General features: G+C 39.3%; 4 protein-coding genes across 5 annotated transcripts; 3 read left to right on the top strand and 1 right to left on the bottom strand.

The window, feature by feature from the left end:
* Positions 1-16: 16 nt before the first annotated feature.
* On the top strand, positions 17-1970 carry LOC108618820 (tetraspanin-33). The gene is made up of 2 exons (XM_018014995.2): positions 17-697; positions 766-1970. Exons 1-2 carry the CDS (start codon positions 247-249, stop codon positions 1260-1262), a joined length of 948 nt encoding a protein of 315 aa, XP_017870484.1. The 5' UTR covers positions 17-246; the 3' UTR covers positions 1263-1970.
* LOC108615471 (uncharacterized) lies at positions 1481-7509 on the bottom strand. Of its 2 annotated transcripts, none has more exons than XM_089476146.1 (4): positions 7258-7509; positions 6376-6843; positions 4373-4465; positions 1481-3513 (listed from the first exon to the last, which is right to left on the bottom strand). In XM_089476146.1, the coding sequence occupies exons 1-4, from the start codon at positions 7321-7323 to the stop codon at positions 2326-2328; spliced, it is 1815 nt and encodes a 604-aa protein (XP_089332272.1). In that variant the 5' UTR covers positions 7324-7509; the 3' UTR covers positions 1481-2325. The 2 variants fall into 2 exon arrangements, with proteins under 2 accessions (XP_089332272.1, XP_089332273.1); XM_089476147.1 differs by having other exon boundaries at positions 6376-6860; positions 7258-7502.
* A 5306-nt stretch (positions 7510-12815) lies between these two features.
* LOC108618821 (sarcoplasmic calcium-binding protein-like) lies at positions 12816-15941 on the top strand. Its single transcript, XM_018014997.2, has 4 exons — positions 12816-12959; positions 14794-14991; positions 15330-15638; positions 15708-15941. Exons 1-4 carry the CDS (start codon positions 12816-12818, stop codon positions 15939-15941), a joined length of 885 nt encoding a protein of 294 aa, XP_017870486.1.
* A 63-nt stretch (positions 15942-16004) lies between these two features.
* On the top strand, positions 16005-16813 carry LOC108618825 (uncharacterized). Its single transcript, XM_018015002.2, has one exon. The coding sequence runs from the start codon at positions 16005-16007 to the stop codon at positions 16692-16694; it is 690 nt and encodes a 229-aa protein (XP_017870491.1). The 3' UTR covers positions 16695-16813.
* Positions 16814-17501: the final 688 nt, after the last annotated feature.

Raw genomic sequence — 17501 nt, 5'->3', positions numbered from 1 at the left:
TTGAAGGCGAATTCAATTTGCCAACTTATCGATATATCGATATACGCATATACATACATACAGGCAATGTTTGGATTAGTGTCTGGGCCCAAAATGACACCGTTTTAATAACACACAATGTAAATACATTAACAAAACGTATAAGAATGCAAGCGAAACGAACAATCATGTATTTAACCGTATAATAACAGTAAAATATGTCTGTGTAAAAAGTGCGCATCGCTCAGGTCAGCCAGACAACGAACAATGAGTAATTATAGATACCATGGTCATGGTGGTGGTGGCGGCGGCGGTGGGGGCGGCAGCGGTGGAGGTGGGGTCAACGGCGGCTACTACGGCATTGAGGTGCGCGATATGCATCAGCGTATCTCCTATCCGCATCACTTTACGTTCGTCAGCTCCTGGGTGAAGTACATGATATTTATATTGAACTTCATGTTCTGGCTGTTTGGCGGCCTGCTGCTGGGCATTGGCGTCTATGCGTTCAAGATCAAGTGGGAGGAGTCGAACGGCTGGGTGAAGCTGGAGAACATCTACGATGTGATCTTGAACATATCGCTGGTGATGATCATCGCCGGCATTGTCATATTCGTGGTCAGCTTTGCCGGCTGCCTGGGTGCACTGCGAGAAAATACTTGTCTACTCAAATTCTACTCGCTTTGTCTGCTCATATTCTTCCTCATGGAAATGGCCATAGGTGAGTGGAATGGAATGAGTTCTCTCCATACATATACTATAGCTGATTCTCAAATTGTTCAATTGCAGCGATCATTTGCTTTGTGTTTCCACAAAACATGAACTCCTTCCTGGAGGATCAGTTTACGGACAAGATCATTCACTCGTATCGCGACGATCCGGACTTGCAGAATTTCATTGATTTCGCCCAGAAGGAGTTTCAGTGCTGCGGCCTGAGCAACGCCGGCTACCAGGATTGGAGCAAAAATGAGTACTTCAATTGCTCCTCGCCCTCGGTGGAGAAGTGCGGCGTGCCGTACAGCTGTTGCATCAATGCGACCGACATCAGCACCGGCCTGGTCAACATCATGTGCGGCTATGGTGTCCAGGTGCATTCAGTGGCGGCTGCCAGCAAAATAATATGGACCAGCGGCTGCATCGAGGTCGTACGCGTCTGGGCTGAGCGGAATCTCTACACCATTGCAGGCATTGCACTGGGCGTGGCACTTGTCCAATTGCTGGTTATCTACTTGGCCAAGACGCTGGAGGGACAAATCGAATTGCAAAAGTCACGCTGGGCAGCATAAGGCACCCGCTTAGACATCTATATACCCACACTTAGTCATAGTCGGTCGGCCGATCGATCATAAAGCAGCTATTTCGAGAATGATTAGTCTAATATTCCGAAATTTATATATATATTTATAGCATGTAGCAGAGACGCGTTTTTGTCTTATTTAGAGAACAAATCATATTTATATACGCAACAGTGTAACAGAACAGATCAAAAATCGTAGCTCATTAGTTTTATAACTGTCTTTTAAATCGTCGAAATCTGTAAAAGTCTGCAATTGGTTAGAATCGAAGGACCAATCTAGCTTTAGAATTACCACCTACGACAATATGTATATAGAAATACATATAATATACGAGAGTCAAGTCAATGCAACCGAACTCTATTTTGCATATGCTCGTGAGGAAGATTTTGCATTTTGTTAGACTTAAGTTGAATTTCGGAGTACCGAAGTCTCAATGCCCTTGTAGACGTATAGCCCAAGTGTGTCAAATTTAAGTAAACCCAATTATTCGTAGTTATATAAAAAAAAAATAACCCTAAGAAAGACTCGAATGCTCCTCAATATTTATATTAGAAACCCCTAAAATCCTTTAATGCCTACTTAAGCAACATAACTCTCTGCAGGGGTATACAAATATATATTATATTATATATATATGGGGATTATACCATATAGTTATAAGGTATAAAATAAATAAAAGTAGATTTTTTATATAAATCCAAATTCTTTTAATCTAGGTAGTAATTTGTTATCCAGTAAATCCTTGCGAATGACCAAAATTTTTTATATATTTCAGAATGCCCCAGGTAGAGCTCCATACATCCCATATATCGCATACCATGAAAAACAATTTTTCTTCTCTTGAATTGGAACTTTTTTCTCGCAAATTTATTTGAAGTAATCCAAAAAAAAAAAAAAAAAAAAAAGATATACATTCATATAATCATGAATATGGTTGAAGATATTTGTAGTTAACACAAATAAATATTGCGAACAGATATATTTAGAATAGTTCTTGCGGGTGACTTAACGAGTTTCTTAACCTTCTATTTACAGCATCCACTCGAACGCCTCAAAAGCTGCGCGGCTGCGAGCCAAAGCCAAGGCCGACGCCCCGCATCGTATGGGTGGCGGCGCGTGCCACCTCGTACTGCTGCTCCATGTTGGAGAACATGCGCTGGCGTAGCTGGACGTCGGTGGGCACAGATCCCCCACCGCCATTACCATTGCTGCTGCTGCAGGTTGGGTCAGTCGTTGCATCCGCATTGGGTCCGCCATTGTTTTGGCTGTTGTTGTTGTTGTTGCTGGGATTTGTATTGTTGTTGGTGGCATTCTTGATGCCCATGAGCCGCATAAACTTGGATGCCACCTTGCCATCGGAGTCCTGAGAGAAATGCGCATTGCCCCACTTGTTGGCCGAATCCTCGCTCTTCTTGGACCCCCACAACAGCTTCCGCTTCTGCTGTTGCTCGGCATAGCGGTTGGCATTGATAATGCCCGGATTATAGTACTTGGGCAGTTGCACAGCCGACGACTGCGATTCGACTAGGGCGCTGGGCGGTGTATTCAGCTCGAGCGACATTAACGATGGTATTTTGGGCGCATAATTCGGCGTGGGCAGTAGCCCACCTCCGGGAACACCGCCTCCCGACGACATGTTGGCTGTCACAGCGGCTGCTGTTGCAGCTGCTATCGAGGCTGCCGAACCACACCCACCACCACCACCACCAGGTGGGTTGTATGGCATGCCATGACCCGGCGGCTTGCCAAGCAGCCCAGACGAGGGATAGGCGGCCTTCAACAGCGGCTCGCTGGACTTTAAAGCGGGTGGCGATCTGGAACGGCTGCTGGAATCGTGCGAGCCACGTCTGCGGTATTTGCGTGTTGGCTGAGACGTCGCATGACGCCGGCGGCTGCCGGGCGCCTCGATGGGCGTGCGTGTGCGGGATCCAGATCTCGAGCGGGAACGAGAGCGACGTCTGTTACGATCGTCATAGGAGCGACGCGACTGCGGCTGCTGCAGCTGCTGTGACTGTGACTGAGATTTGTACGTCAAAGATGTGGAGGAGGAGGAGTTATAGTTGCGCGGGTTGTCGCTATAGCGCGCCTCTTTACCCTGCTGATGCCTGGAGCCAGTCCTGTCTCTGTCTCTGTCCCGACCGCTGCCACTGCCATGGCGACGCTCCTCACGCTCACGTTCACGTTCGCGCTTATAGTCGCTCTCCTTGTTGCTCTCTTTGGTGCGATGGTGGCGCTCGCTCTGTGAACGAAATGCGAAATGTTCGTTAAAGATGCTAAACCCAAGCGAGACAGTAGAGCGAGATAGTCGGGTCGCACATGGATTGAAAAGAGAAAGGAATAGAGTTGGGCAATTGTCCTTTGGTAATTGAATTTCTCAAATTTCAGTTATGCATATAGCTGTTGAGTGGCTCAGCCACTATAGATATAGATCGAGTTAATATTAGTCACTTAGAATATGAGTTTCAACAAATTCAGCTAGTCAGCAGGTCTATATATAGCTGTTGCTCAGCCATCACTGAACAAAATAAATCATGCGATAGTTAAGCTGTTTAGAAAATGAAGCCTCTACAAATTCAGCTATTCAGCAACTGCTGAATAGTGAATATAGCTATTGCTCAGCCATTATTGAACAAAATAGATCGAGTTAACATATATAATTTAGTTACTCAGAATATAGAGTCTGTACAGATTCAGTTATTCAGCAGTTATACAGAGTTATACAGTTATACAGTTATACAGCTATACAGGAGTTATAGTATATATAGCTGTTGCTCAGCCGTCATTGAACAAAATCAATCGAGTTAACATTATATAGTTTAGTTACTCAGAATATAAGGTTTCAACAAATTCAGCTATCCAACAACTGCTGAATAATGGATATATCTCAGCCACTATTAAGCAAAATACATCGAGCTAACATTTTATAGTTTAGTTATTATAGTTATAACTATAGTTATATAGATTTCGTACAAATTCAGCTATTCAGCTATATATATAGCTGTTGCTATTCAGAAAATGGATTTTATACAAATTCTGCTATAGTTAATATGTCAAGCTCGCCTTCTGCTCGCATCATGGTCTCCTAATTGCAGTCTCACCTTGCTGTATTCCTTGTCGCGCTCCTTGTCACGCTCCTTGTCACGCTCCTTATCCCTGTTGCGCTCCGAGTCGCGGTGTCTGCCGCGTCCATCCTGCAATGAAAAGAGACGGGCAGCCAAAAACTCAAGTTAATGCATGCACATTCATCATCAACAAATGCGAACTTTTAGGTTTAAAATGAAGTTTTTGTTCGTAACAAAACAGAGAATGAAACGGAAAATTAAAAGAAATTGTTTGGTTAATTAGTCGCTGTGGCTGTTAACAAGAAACCGAAATTAGACATTGTTGTTCGATGCAGCGCCTGCATCAGCTCCTGATCTACCATTGTGGATTGTGGATTGTGGATTGTTGATCGCGGAAAGGCCTGCAAAAGAATTTGTTGTGGAGTTTGTCGTTTCGCCGTCGATTCGCAGCTGAGTTGATAAGTGTGTGTTGATTAAATGCTACTTGAATTTGTGTTTTTGTTTTGATTTTGGTTTTTGTTTTTTTGTTTTTTCTTTTTTTGTTATTATGGATTTGTTGCAATACTCACATTGGATACGTCTCGGTCATCTTTCGCTCTTGGTCGCAAACCTTGCGGTCAGAGTGTGTGTTCAAGGAGTTAAAGGAGTGGGACACAAAACCCTGTTGGGCGCGTTGGAACAACTCTAATAACTCTAAAAACAGTCACGATCACGGTTTATCGATTACCGACTAGCGGTTATCGGTTATCGTATTAACGGTCGAACAGTTCGTTTACAGTTATTAGTTCAACTAATGCAGGGCATTTTTTTATATTTTTTTTTTAGCTATGTTTAAGTCCAGGTCCTGGTCAAGACTATTTTTTTTTTTTTTCGTTTCTTTAATTTTTTTGGTTTTTGTTTTGTTTTGTTTTTTTTTTTTTTTTTCATAATAACAATAATAAAATGGTATATTTTAGTCATATATAAATATAAAAGTTTGCATAAATGGTTTATCTTAAATATGTATTAATAAAAGAATAGAAATAGAAATTAGAATCGGAAAATTATATATATATGTATATATAGACACTAAAAGAGTTGTTACAACAACCTGGACTCCAACACCAACCAAAAAACCATATCACATACATAAAAACACAGAAATATATATATTAGATATGTAGAGGAGATGGGAGAGTTTAAATGAAGCAGACATTTCAAACTAGACATCAGATAAGATAGGAAATTTGAATGTGGACTATAAACCATAAAAATCAAAGCTCTCGGCTAAAAATATAACGTATAAACCAGGATTAAATACAGAAAAGGAACGTACAATTGATGCATTTGAAAATTGAAACAAATTAAATTATGAACTATGTGCCTCACATAGATACTTAAAACTATGTTTCATGCTTTATATACTATTTGCGATTATATTTGATGGCAATAATTTGTTGTTGACTCTGCAAGTTGGCTAAGTGAAATCGATAAGTTAAGGTAGACTGAGGGTCGAGTATTAAGCTTGACGCAAAATTAGTGTGAAATTTTATATAATATGATCGAGTCTATGAACTAAGAGAATGGGAACTAATGCCCAAGGCATAAGAAACTCGAGCACATATCGAATGGGATTTGCTGCACAAAAGTTGTTTTTGTTAAGACAATTAACTCTAAATGGTATATTCATATAAGCCTTATATAGTTAGAAATGTAGATTTCTAAGCTTAAGATGTGGCATATATCTTATTGATGTATTATTTAGAATACAACGGATTCCCTCGCTTGGACTTTCTGGTAATTCTATAACAATTATGAATATGTCTAGTTAACATTAAACTGTATACAAGAGCTCTAGAAGTCATATACCATATACTTTTTTAACTAACCTCTCACTTTCCCCTTGACTTTTGCAATATCAAAATATTCAACTTGCTGACAAGGAATTGATGCAACCAAAATTTTTGGCAGATTCCATAAAATTCCATCAAATATTAAGTATTTATGTAAGGCATACTTGAGCTAGTTATCTCTATGTGGTAGTAAGAACAAAAGTTTACCTCGTCATTGTTGTTGTTGTTGTGGCGACTGCTGCGACTTTTGTGATGATGATGACGATGATGATGATGGCTGTGTCGCCCGGTCGCAGCCACTTGATGATCTTTAGCCGTCTTTGGGCTGGCTGCGGTTGTTGTGGACATTGCTGTTGTTGGCGACAGCGTTGCCAGATGTTTCTTCGATTTGTCTTTGCTGTCATCGGCGTTGTCGACGCTATTGTCGCTGTCGCTGCTTGCGCTCTGACTGCTCGAACGTCGACGCTGGCGTCGCAACTGGCGCTCACTGCTTTTGTTTTTCGACTTGTGCTGCTTTACAGCACTCAATGCAGATGCTGTAACTGCTGCTGCAGTTTTTGATGCCTCAGCTTCCATGGTTGGAGTTGCAGCCGCAGCTGATGCATGTGCGGGCGGCGAGCTGCGCTTTCGGTTAGCAGCTGCTGATGGCGGTGGTGTTGGTGTTTGTGGTGGTGCCTATGGGAATGGTTCAACTATTCAGAAACAGCAAATTCGCATTATTCAACTAAAGCACTAGGCACAACTACAATAAAAGAGGCTGATTTTGTGGGGTTGCTTGGAGCGGGACAGGAGAGATTTTTTTTATTTGTTTTGATTTCATTTCATTTGAATTTGGTTTGTGTTGTGGATTACCCGCCATACGTAGCTACATATTTCAACACAGTTTTCGGCTTATATTAAAAAATATATATAGATGTGGATAGTACGCACAAACATACATGCACGCAGCATACACATGCACACACACACACACGTATATGCATAGAGGCTTGCACGCCTCGGCGAAATGTATACACAAAAAAATACTCTGACATTTGGTTTTTTTTTTTTTTTTTTTGTTGCTTAAAAATTTTGATTTGGTGTATTTACCCGTATCTCGTATCCGGAATCCTCCTCGTGCTCATCTTCGCTGCTGTAATTCACCAGCGCTTCCATTTTGCAGGTTTCTCGCAATTAATTTCAGCACTTGGTTAGTTTTATTAACTTGAATATTAAAATCAATAAATCTATTCCGCTTCTGCTGCAATCTTCTCTTTTTCTTCTGCCAGACAGCTTGTCGATAATGACAGTCGCTAATAATCGATTGCCATTAATGCGATTGGCCACTGTGCGCTAAGTGCGTGTACTGGTACTATATCGATGAAAATGTATTGATATATCGATGCAATTGTATCATTATTGAGATTAAATTATAATTATATATACATTATAAGTTGATTAAGAATTAGTAAATTTTGTCAAATGCTTTGCTGGTTTCACTTTTTGTATTAATAAAAAAAATATATATATATTTTGCTTTGCAATTTCTGTCTAATTTATTATCGATATACCGTTCTGGCTTCAATATTTAGTGCGCGTTACCAACACTGATTCTTAACAGCTGTTGCAGCTGTTTGAGTTATTCCATAAGGCGCGCAAGTTTTAAAAAAATCTTTCGAATGTGTTTTTTTTTAGCTCTAGTCCAAAATAAATTTGTTGCTTATATGATATGAACGTTCTTATGTCACCTGACCAATTACAACTGCTTTTTACGTCTTACAAACTTACACGATATTGATATACACCAAATGGCTCTAAAACTGTAATGAGATAAGTTCTGTAAGGTTGTGGGGCTTTGTTAATGTTTGTTTATTTGTTTTTCATTTTTTTACAATTTTGTTTACGCACGATTTTTTTTTTTTGGCTAACGTGCCGGCTTCAACGTCGCTGAAGTTACAAATAACTTATTTTCGTTAAGAGATAAAGCGAATCGTATTTTCACCTAAAAATAGCCATAAATTTACAAAAGTGCTGCCGAAGGCCCAGGCAAAGCGTCGAATTGCTGTTTACCACTTAGCACTTGACCAACATGGGGAAGGGGTAAACAGCACATATGGCACAGTGAATGCTCTACATAATGAATAATTGAATGATGAATTGAAGCGTAAAATATGACTATCTATTATATGTATATGGTATACGAGTACTAACAAATATATCGTAATATTTATATTATTGCTTAATTATTTAAATATGTACTATATGTGATACAAATATTACAAAATAAAGAGTTCATCTCTTCGTGCGTGACTTGTAGAAAGCAAGCATCGCTGTCTGTCAGGGCAGCCATGATGCGCCCTTCTGGTGTGGATTACAGCTAAAGTAATACCACCAACACACACATACATGAGTACACCCGCAGACAAAATAAGAGAGAGAGACAGACAGCGAGGCGTACACATGCACAGCCGTAAGTTTGTATGTATTATTGTGCATCGCTGTTTTTTGCTGTTTATGGATTTGAAATGTTTTGATTTCTCTTGCTTTGTTTGTTTTGTTGTTGCTGCTCTACAAGGCCAATTGATCTTTGCATAATTATAACTGTTAAGCGATCAATTTTAAGTTCTATTAATTCACTAGCTAATTATTCCAAATCTATTTTGCTTCAAACTTGGACTTGGATCGATGCAAAAAACAAAGACCAAAAAAACATCTTGAACTTTGGCAACTTAAAACGAACGGCAAAATACACTCGCAAACAAATTAAAAAAAAAAAAAAAAGAAAAAGATACAAATAAATTAAAAACTTTGTTTACCAGTTTGGTTTCTTATTTACCCAATTCATCGAAGCTATTTCCAAATCTGTTTGTGACTTTTTTTCGGCGAGGGCCGTTCTGGGAGTTCGCCAATGCCTTGGGGCATACGATAAATCTATACCGATAAGAATATTATTAATATAAATATGTCATTATATACATATTTTAACCAGAAACAGAAGCAGCTCAAGGTAGATGAATATTCAAAAGTCTAAACAATTCTCATTTATCTCAATACTTCTTTAGTAGACAAAGCTTTCTAGAACGATAGAGATCATTCGATATCACGTGCTTAAATAGCCAAGAACTTGACACACGGCCCTCGTTAATTTTGTGTTTATTTTTCGGCCTAATCTTTACATACAAAGCGCCCGCACTTTCAAATTAATGATGGACGAAATGTCCGCTGCAGTTGTTTTTGGTTTTTTTTTTTTTTTTTATCAATTGTAACAACAATAAACAAAAATAATAAATGAAAAATAGCACAAGCAGGTCGCTGATAAGGCGCTTGATTTTGTCTGTCCATGAATTACTGTGAATATACTTACAAATAAATGCAAGCATATACATACATACATACATGAATGGACATGTATGTACATGTATTAATGGCAATATTTAAGTGCATTTGCCTTCCACTTGAACCTAGGCCAACAAAAAGGATACGTTGCATGCCGCACGTAGGCTTTGTGGAACTGTGGCAACGCCACCAAACTCAGCACATGAACACATGCATGTCTAAAGAAATACACGCATTCACATGCAGTCACGCACACACACTCAACACACTTAATTTTGTGTCATTTTATTCTCAAATCAGAAAGCATTACAAAAAAGACATCTACATATATACATACATACATACATATACACACCCATATATAGATCCCCCGCTTTGACAGTCTCCCATGCTCTCAGAGATAACAGTGCTGACGTGCCAAAATCCGCATACGAAAACCGCATCACTCTCCCATGTTGCATGGAAATTAACTCTCAATGCGAATGCACAGGGCAGTATTAATGAAATTGAAAATACGAGTATCAAAACAGCTCTTATGTTGTTGTCGGTGTTGTTGCTGTGGAGCCGGCAGACGACAATGAGGCCCAACACGTACGCCAAAAGCTAAATGGCGTTGCGGAAATCTCGAACAGACGAAAAAGAAAACCTTGACAAAACCGCCAAACGCTTAAGCAGCGCAAAAAAAAAAAAACCAACACCAAAAAAAAAAAGAAGAAGAAAACAACAACAGATGTTAAAGCAAAAGACAGAACGAAAACAACAGAGCTTCTAAACAGTACACACATGCTTACATAAGTATGGGTATGTATACATACATATGTAAGTATGTATGTGTTTCAGGTTCCCGCCACGCATCAACGACTGAAAAAGCGATTAAACTTACAATTACAATTACACACGTCGCGTGTGTGCTCAGAAATATACATATGTACATACATATAAATATACTATTAATGTAACTATATATACACACTTATATAAACATACATAATTATGTTCACAATACTTTGCCATTTAATATAAGCCGGTCGCAGATCAACATGTGAGACAAGCAATTGTATATTATATATACATACATACATATGTATGTAAATAATAAGTATATAAATATATATACATATGTATATCTACATATGTATGCAAATGTATGTATGTATGAAAACACTTCACTTCTTACACCAAAGCCCGCCATATTTTATTTTCATCTGCTGTTACTTAACATGCAGATGTGGTTTGTAATTACGCCTTCTTTTTTTTGGCAATTCCAGACTTACGCCTGTGACGTAAAGAGCGTAAAGAAGCTAGTATGCTGATCACGAATATCAGAAAACATACATACATATATCTTATTCAGAGCATTGTACTCTAATGACAAGCGTAATACGTACGTATGTACATATATACATGTCTATCATGTATATATGTACATACGTACGTATGTATGTATGTAACCATCGACTTTTACTGCAAAGTTTATCTATTAAGCATTATATGATTTGCAAATACAAAAACTTTTATCGAACTTTCTATCGGCATACGCAGCTTAACGTAAACATCGGCGTGTGCCAAGCTCTGTGAGAGCATTGAAAGTTGTTTACGTTTTATCTATGTATATAATTAAACATTCACACCTACATTATAGGCACACAATGCACATTGCAAGGTAACTAAAGCAGTCTCCTTAACCTGTTGTCGTCTCATGTAAATTGACTGCATTCGCCGGCGCTTAAAACGTTACGTGACGATTTGGAAGTCAGCCGATGCCGATGCGCGCGTTGTTCTTGTACACGTTCACATGCAGACATACATACATGTACACACATACACTAATATTGGAATTGAAGATAGAGTGCATTGCACTCCCACTAAACAGCAAAAAGTCGTACATAAATGGCGCTTCTGGAGACTGGTTGCAGTCCAAGGCAACTTGTACTTGTTGCACATTTGCTAGTATGGCAAAACATACATATGTACACACATACATGTATGTGCATCTGCATGTACAACATGTTAACACATGCATATGTACATATGTGTGTGTATTTGCATGGATAACAGCTGATGCAGAACAGCTGATCATTTTTGAGAACTCTTCTTCCGTCCCTCTACTGTTTCTCCTGTTTACTGTTTATTTATTTATTTTTTCGGGCTATAGTGCTCCTGCAGGATCGCTGTTAGAGTGTGAAGAGCAAAGAGAACCCATTATATTTTGAGCAAATCCAATTATATAACACAAGCTCATGCCTACATACATACATACATGCAAGCATGTGTACACACATACACGCTGTCTGTGTGGTAAATATACAAGTATGTGCTCGTGAGGCAATGAAGTAGAAGTAGAACAAAAACAGAAAACTCGCTCGACCGTTCGGCCGCTGGCGCTTACATGAATGTGTGTATGTGTGTAAATATATGCATGTATGTATGTATGTCTGGCTCGTTCGCTCAGCAAACAGTCTGTCACATCGACCTCAATATGTAAGTTTTCGTTTACTTTATCAATAAGCATACAAACTACCGTAAATTTACGTGCATACGAGCATATCTATGAAAAAAATGCATGCATTAGTTAAATTTCTCTTTATTCAATAGATTAAAACATGCATTTATAATATAGTTACAAAATAAATATATAACGCGGTTTACAAGTCACTGACCGGCCTGTAACATCTGTTGACGTTGTTTTCAATATTACCGCGCTGTCTCAAATATGTGTCTGTATGTGTGTTGTTTTTCTGGTAACATCGCTGCGTTGCCCTTCTATGCTCGCACTCCAAATTTTACATACACACAAACGCACGTTGCTCTTACACGCAAACACGCATACACACAAAGCCGCTTCTGGTACAGAGTTGCCGTCGCCGTCGCCGTTGTTTTCATTTCTTTTCGCCGCAACAGTCGGTGTCAAAACGATTTTGAACGCGCCAGCGAACGGTTGTGTTGAACGGAAAGAAATCAAAGAAGTTCAAGAAAAACAAGAAGACGAATAAGAAGTTGAAGAGGAGCAGAAAAGTGTAATACGCAAAAGCAAACAAAAGTGCAACTTTTTTTTAAAGAAAAACATTTTTAAAAACTGTGACTTTTAAACCGGTTGTTAAATGCGCGCTGCTACTGCAACAATCAACTGTAAAACAACAAAAATAACAACAATACCTGCAGCAAAGCAACGCCGTCAGCTTGCACATTCTTTTTCGCTTGCCTGATACAGGGGATAACAGCAAAAAAGAGGAGCAAACAAATAAAAGAGAGTTTAAATACTCAATTTAACCGTTAAGTTGGGATCGATACACAAAATACCAGCGACAACAATAACAAAACCAACACTAAACATGGCCCTCTCCATTGTAAGCCGCAGTCTATTGCGTACTTCGAGAGAAATCCTGGAACGCAATATGGCCGCAACGGTGGGCGCACTGCAGCAGCAGCAGCACCAGCCCCTTTCCACCTTTCCAACAAGCGATTGCAACAACAATGTAAGCGTTTGTATATGTCCTCTCTCTTTCTCTCTCTCTCTCTGTGTTTCTGTGCATTTGTATTAGTTAAATTAATTTATCAAAAGAGCGGATGAGCAAGCGAGAAGGGAAGGGGCATCTGTTATAGTTACAAGAAAATGAGGCCACCATGTGTGCGACAGAGATGGCATAGAAAGTTCGCTTTGAGAAGCAAATTGTAAGCGTGGCACAGCTAAGACGAAGATAATGCATTTTATTTATTTATGTACATATAGTACATATAGATCACTATGTATACATACATACATATATATGTATATTTGTATAATTGTCAATAGTTTCCGAACACTATTCCCTCCCCTTAGTACTACTACTACTACAACAGCAATCAATACTGCCAAAGACGCATATCTTTCAATGCACGAACAGAAAAACAAAAAAACAACAACAGCTACTCAAATTCGCCGCTGAGTGAAGGCAACTTTCAAACCATCCCCAAAAAAGAAATAGAAAAAAATAGGGCGACTTGGCGAACTGCGCAAATTCTGTCAACAAAAGCATGCGCAAAGCGCCAAATAACAATAACAAAAAAAAAACAAATAGCAAACGGCTGCTGTTTTATGTTTACCGTTTACCTAGCGAAACGGAAATCGCGGCCAGCTAAGTCTACCAATGCGTTGCGTGCGGCGATAGTTGCGCTTAGCCGTGTCACAAACCCATTTCCGCTGTTCTAGCCACTGCAGGAACCAATTGTGCGCTGCTAGCTTCATTCTCTCCATTTTCGCATTATTGTTGGCTAGCGATGTGCGCTTTGTGCTACTTTTCGGCATATATTAAATATTATTTGTGAGCTTGTTTTTTTCTCGTGTCTTGCACACGCTTAAATATATTAAGGCGTGTGTGTGTGCTAGAAATAGGCTAAATTTATTCGATATTCCAATTTCAACTATTTTTGTTCAATATTAATGATGTCATCATGATTATCATAACGAGACGAGCTACAATATCCATTATCAACAAACTTTCGAGCTACTTGTAGTTGTTGACAAGTTTTGTTGCTTGTAATTAAAAACAAAAGAGCAGAAGGGAAAGAAAGAAAAAAAAAACAAACAATAGAAACGTTGCATACAGTTATCTTCAATAAAAAAAAAAAAAAAAACTGTCAACAAGCCTTAACAGATTCGAAAACTCATTAAAATGCTCACACACACATAGAGACGCTCAACAGATTCAATGTTGTAATCAGCCATGTACAAATAATGTGTGTGTGCGTGAGCATGCAGTTGATCTGCGTGCATCTGTCCTACTCTAGCTCTTGGTGCTAAGACGCACAAGGTCAAGGGGAGACAAAGCCATAGTTGAAAATGCACTGTGCACCACGTGGGGAGACTTGAGCCGTCAGTGACTGTCAAAACTCGACAACTATTTAAGGGTCTCAGGGTCGCTGTTAGCTGCGGTGAAAACCGGTCCACGACAAGAATCTAGAACTGACCTTAACAAAATAGTAAACAAAGCAAAACAATAACAAAAATAACATAATTAAGAGCATATTATTTATTTATATGTAAGTGCTTACATATACATATACATATAAGCTGAAGGGCGTGACGCTGCGTGAGCGCCAAAAATTGTGTAACTGTTGGCTGTTAATGCAACAGTAAACAACATTAACAGCGTTGATTTATGTGCGTGTTTTGTTGTTTTCTCTCCAAACACAGAGAATTCGAAATGGAGTAGGCAAGCAGTGCGTTGGTGTTGCACAACAAAAACAAGCAGTTGAAATGCAACAATGACATCAAAACTGTAACAATAAAAACTAATGGAATTTTATCTCTTTATTTGTTATCATTTGCAGCGCATGGTGTCTGGTTCAGCACATGGTGCATGGAGTCTTGTCTACCGTCCAGCAACAGCACTGCAGAATGTGCGCCTATATTCAAAGAAAGCTGCTGGAGCAGCCACTATGCGCCGCCAGGACAGCGACTCGGATTCCGATTCGGATGACGAGTTCGAGCGACGTCGCAGAAATGCCAATGTGAAGCATAGCGAACGGGTAAGCAAGCCAGCCACGTGGCTAAAACTGGTATACTCATTGCTTGCGTGTGTGTGTGTGTGTGCTTGGGTGGGAAACGTGTTTTCTAAGCTCGAAAGTTGATTTTGGCTCAATGTCGAATTTTGAACTCTCGACGGCTGCGCCGCAGTCGTGCGTGACGCAGGCGCAGACACGTAAGCAGTGCAAGGTTGTGGTCTCGGCTGCTGTTAAACTTCTAACAGTGGGCGTGTTTGAATACAAAGCAGTGCACGCAAGCAACCGAGCATCGGCAGTTATATTTTGAATTTGAATTGAATTTGAAATGAATTAATTTTGTATTTTATTATTGTTTTGTTTAGGGCGATTCTGAGTTCTGGCGCCGCAAAATGCGCACCCTGCATCGCATCATGGATGTCAATCACGATGGCGTCATCTCGTACGATGATTTTAAGCTGTTGGCGAAACGCTTCAGCGATTTGGGCCATTTGTCAGACGAGATGGCCGAAGAATTCAACGAGGTGATCAAACAGACTTGGGAGGAGCAATTCGGCGAGATAACCCCATATAATCTAGTGACTGCCGAGCAGTTCCTAACCGATTTGCATCATCGACTGAACGACAAGAAAATGGCTAAGCGCATTGGTCGCTTTTTGCCCTATTTGTTTAAGGTAAAAACGTTGATGAACAAAACTCGGTTAATGAAGTTATTTAATTAACATTTGCTATTGCATTTGCAGGCCGTTGACTTCGATCACACTGGCCATTTGGATCTCGAACAATATAAGCTCTTCTTCCGCTGTCTGGGACTATCTGAAGAGGATGCTGCCATTTCATTCGCTGTGATAGACAAGAATGGCGATGGCCAGGTGTCGCTCAAGGAGTTTGTACACTTGGGTCGTCAATTCTTTTTAACCGAAGATGAAACCAAAATATCGAAAATGTTCTGGGGCCCGCTGATTGCTGATCATTGACGCGTTGCAGTCACTGCTGTAGATCAACATTATGTTCGCTATGCAAACAACAAAACCGAGCCAATGCTGCCAACAACAACATCAACAACGATTCCAACACGCGCGCAGTTGGCGTGCGGCAGTTGGCCATATCTACAGCATGTGGCGCTGCATAAATCGGGACCATTCACAAGGCAAACGACAAGCGACATTAACAAAACTAACAACAAGATCATTAACAACAACAACATCACAAGCAACAACTGCAACAGCGACATCAACAAAACCAACATCAACATCAATCCCAATGCCAACACCATCAATTTGATCACAATTAGAAATATGAGCATTTATGATTATTTACGCCAACATTTCAATGCGGCCGGCAAACGCAATCGTCGCTATTCGACGGACAGCGATGAGGATGTGCCTCCGCCCTCGCCAAAGGTGCGCAAACACAATCATTACAATCACAATCACCACAACAACAACAACAACAACTACAACAACAATCAGCAAAAGAGTGAAAGCCACCAGGGGAGGAGGGAGCAGCACGGCAAGCAGAGCCCCAATTCTAATATGCATAATTATGATATAAGATTTTTTTTCTATATTAATTCGCTTATACTATTCACAATGTCCTGCCGTCAAGTCGAGGGCGAGGATCTGAAGCATTTCATTGTTAAGCACATCAGAGAATTCGATCGGCTGCGCCGCAAGGCGCGCAAGCGACGCAAGCGTAAAACTAAGCCAACAACTTCATTGCCATTGTGAGAGCAAAGAGAAGTCAAAGCAAATGTTTTTTTTTTTTTTAGATTATACAATGTACTACAATTGATATATACACATGTAAAAATAATAATAAAAAACAAAAAAAAATACTAAAATCTTAATAGTAAGTGTAATTTATCTGCCAGACAAACCAGATTGTAATTAGAGAAGTCAAATTCCAATATTCAAAATCAGAGACATGAAATTTTTGAGAAACCCAAATCAAAGAAAAAGAATTTTAAACAGGTTCTAAAAGTGCTGACCACATTTGACATTAGGTTTACAGTTATGCTGGGGTTTGAATATAGAGCTAGTAAGTTATATGGAGATTACATTTAGCAGAGTTAAGAAATTTAACATCAGGTTATTTATATGCATTTAATAAGCTGAAGGCAGACTAATTTTACAATTAAGCTGGATATAGAGTTGACAAATCTAACATGAGCATTGATCAACTTAACATTGATAAATTGATAAATTTATTAACAGCTTCATTTTACAAGGAGCTGACAAGACTATAAACTAAATCCTAACATTAACTTTACAATGCAGATAAATTTGATATGGATATAATTTTTGTTTCTTATTGCTAGGTTAAATTAATGTTAAGCAGTTTAACATGAGTATACTTCTTGCAATGAGCTATAAAGTCTGGCGGTTTACAATCACATCATATAAAGCTATATGTTTATATGGAAATACCTATACACCTATGAGCGTACTCGACTAGTGGATACCCTATCATATTCGTATTAATCGAGATGGCATTGATTCGTGTCTTTTGTGCTTTCGTTGATATTTGAATGTTAT

Source organism: Drosophila arizonae, chromosome X (genome assembly GCF_054131065.1).
Source record: "Drosophila arizonae isolate 15081-1271.41 chromosome X, UAZ_ARI_1.0, whole genome shotgun sequence".
Taxonomy (NCBI): domain Eukaryota; kingdom Metazoa; phylum Arthropoda; class Insecta; order Diptera; family Drosophilidae; genus Drosophila; species Drosophila arizonae.
Note: the sequence above shows the minus strand (reverse complement) of the source record. Positions and strands in the feature narration are given on the sequence as shown.

Excerpts from the sequence above, each read along its gene's own strand:
- LOC108618821 (XM_018014997.2), top strand. The coding sequence starts at position 12,816 with ATGGCCCTCTCCATTGTAAGCCGCAGTCTATTGCGTACTTCGAGAGAA. Across the intron at positions 12,960-14,793 it reads CAAGCGATTGCAACAACAAT|CGCATGGTGTCTGGTTCAGC; the intron begins GTAAGCGTTTGT and ends TATCATTTGCAG. Across the intron at positions 15,639-15,707 it reads TTTTGCCCTATTTGTTTAAG|GCCGTTGACTTCGATCACAC; the intron begins GTAAAAACGTTG and ends TTGCATTTGCAG.
- LOC108615471 (XM_089476146.1), bottom strand. The coding sequence starts at position 7,323 with ATGGAAGCGCTGGTGAATTACAGCAGCGAAGATGAGCACGAGGAGGAT. Across the intron at positions 4,466-6,375 it reads ACAACAACAACAATGACGAG|GATGGACGCGGCAGACACCG; the intron begins GTAAACTTTTGT and ends TTTTCATTGCAG. Across the intron at positions 3,514-4,372 it reads GCGACAAGGAATACAGCAAG|AGCGAGCGCCACCATCGCAC; the intron begins GTGAGACTGCAA and ends TTTCGTTCACAG.
- LOC108618825 (XM_018015002.2), top strand. The coding sequence starts at position 16,005 with ATGCTGCCAACAACAACATCAACAACGATTCCAACACGCGCGCAGTTG.
- LOC108618820 (XM_018014995.2), top strand. The coding sequence starts at position 247 with ATGAGTAATTATAGATACCATGGTCATGGTGGTGGTGGCGGCGGCGGT. Across the intron at positions 698-765 it reads CCTCATGGAAATGGCCATAG|CGATCATTTGCTTTGTGTTT; the intron begins GTGAGTGGAATG and ends GTTCAATTGCAG.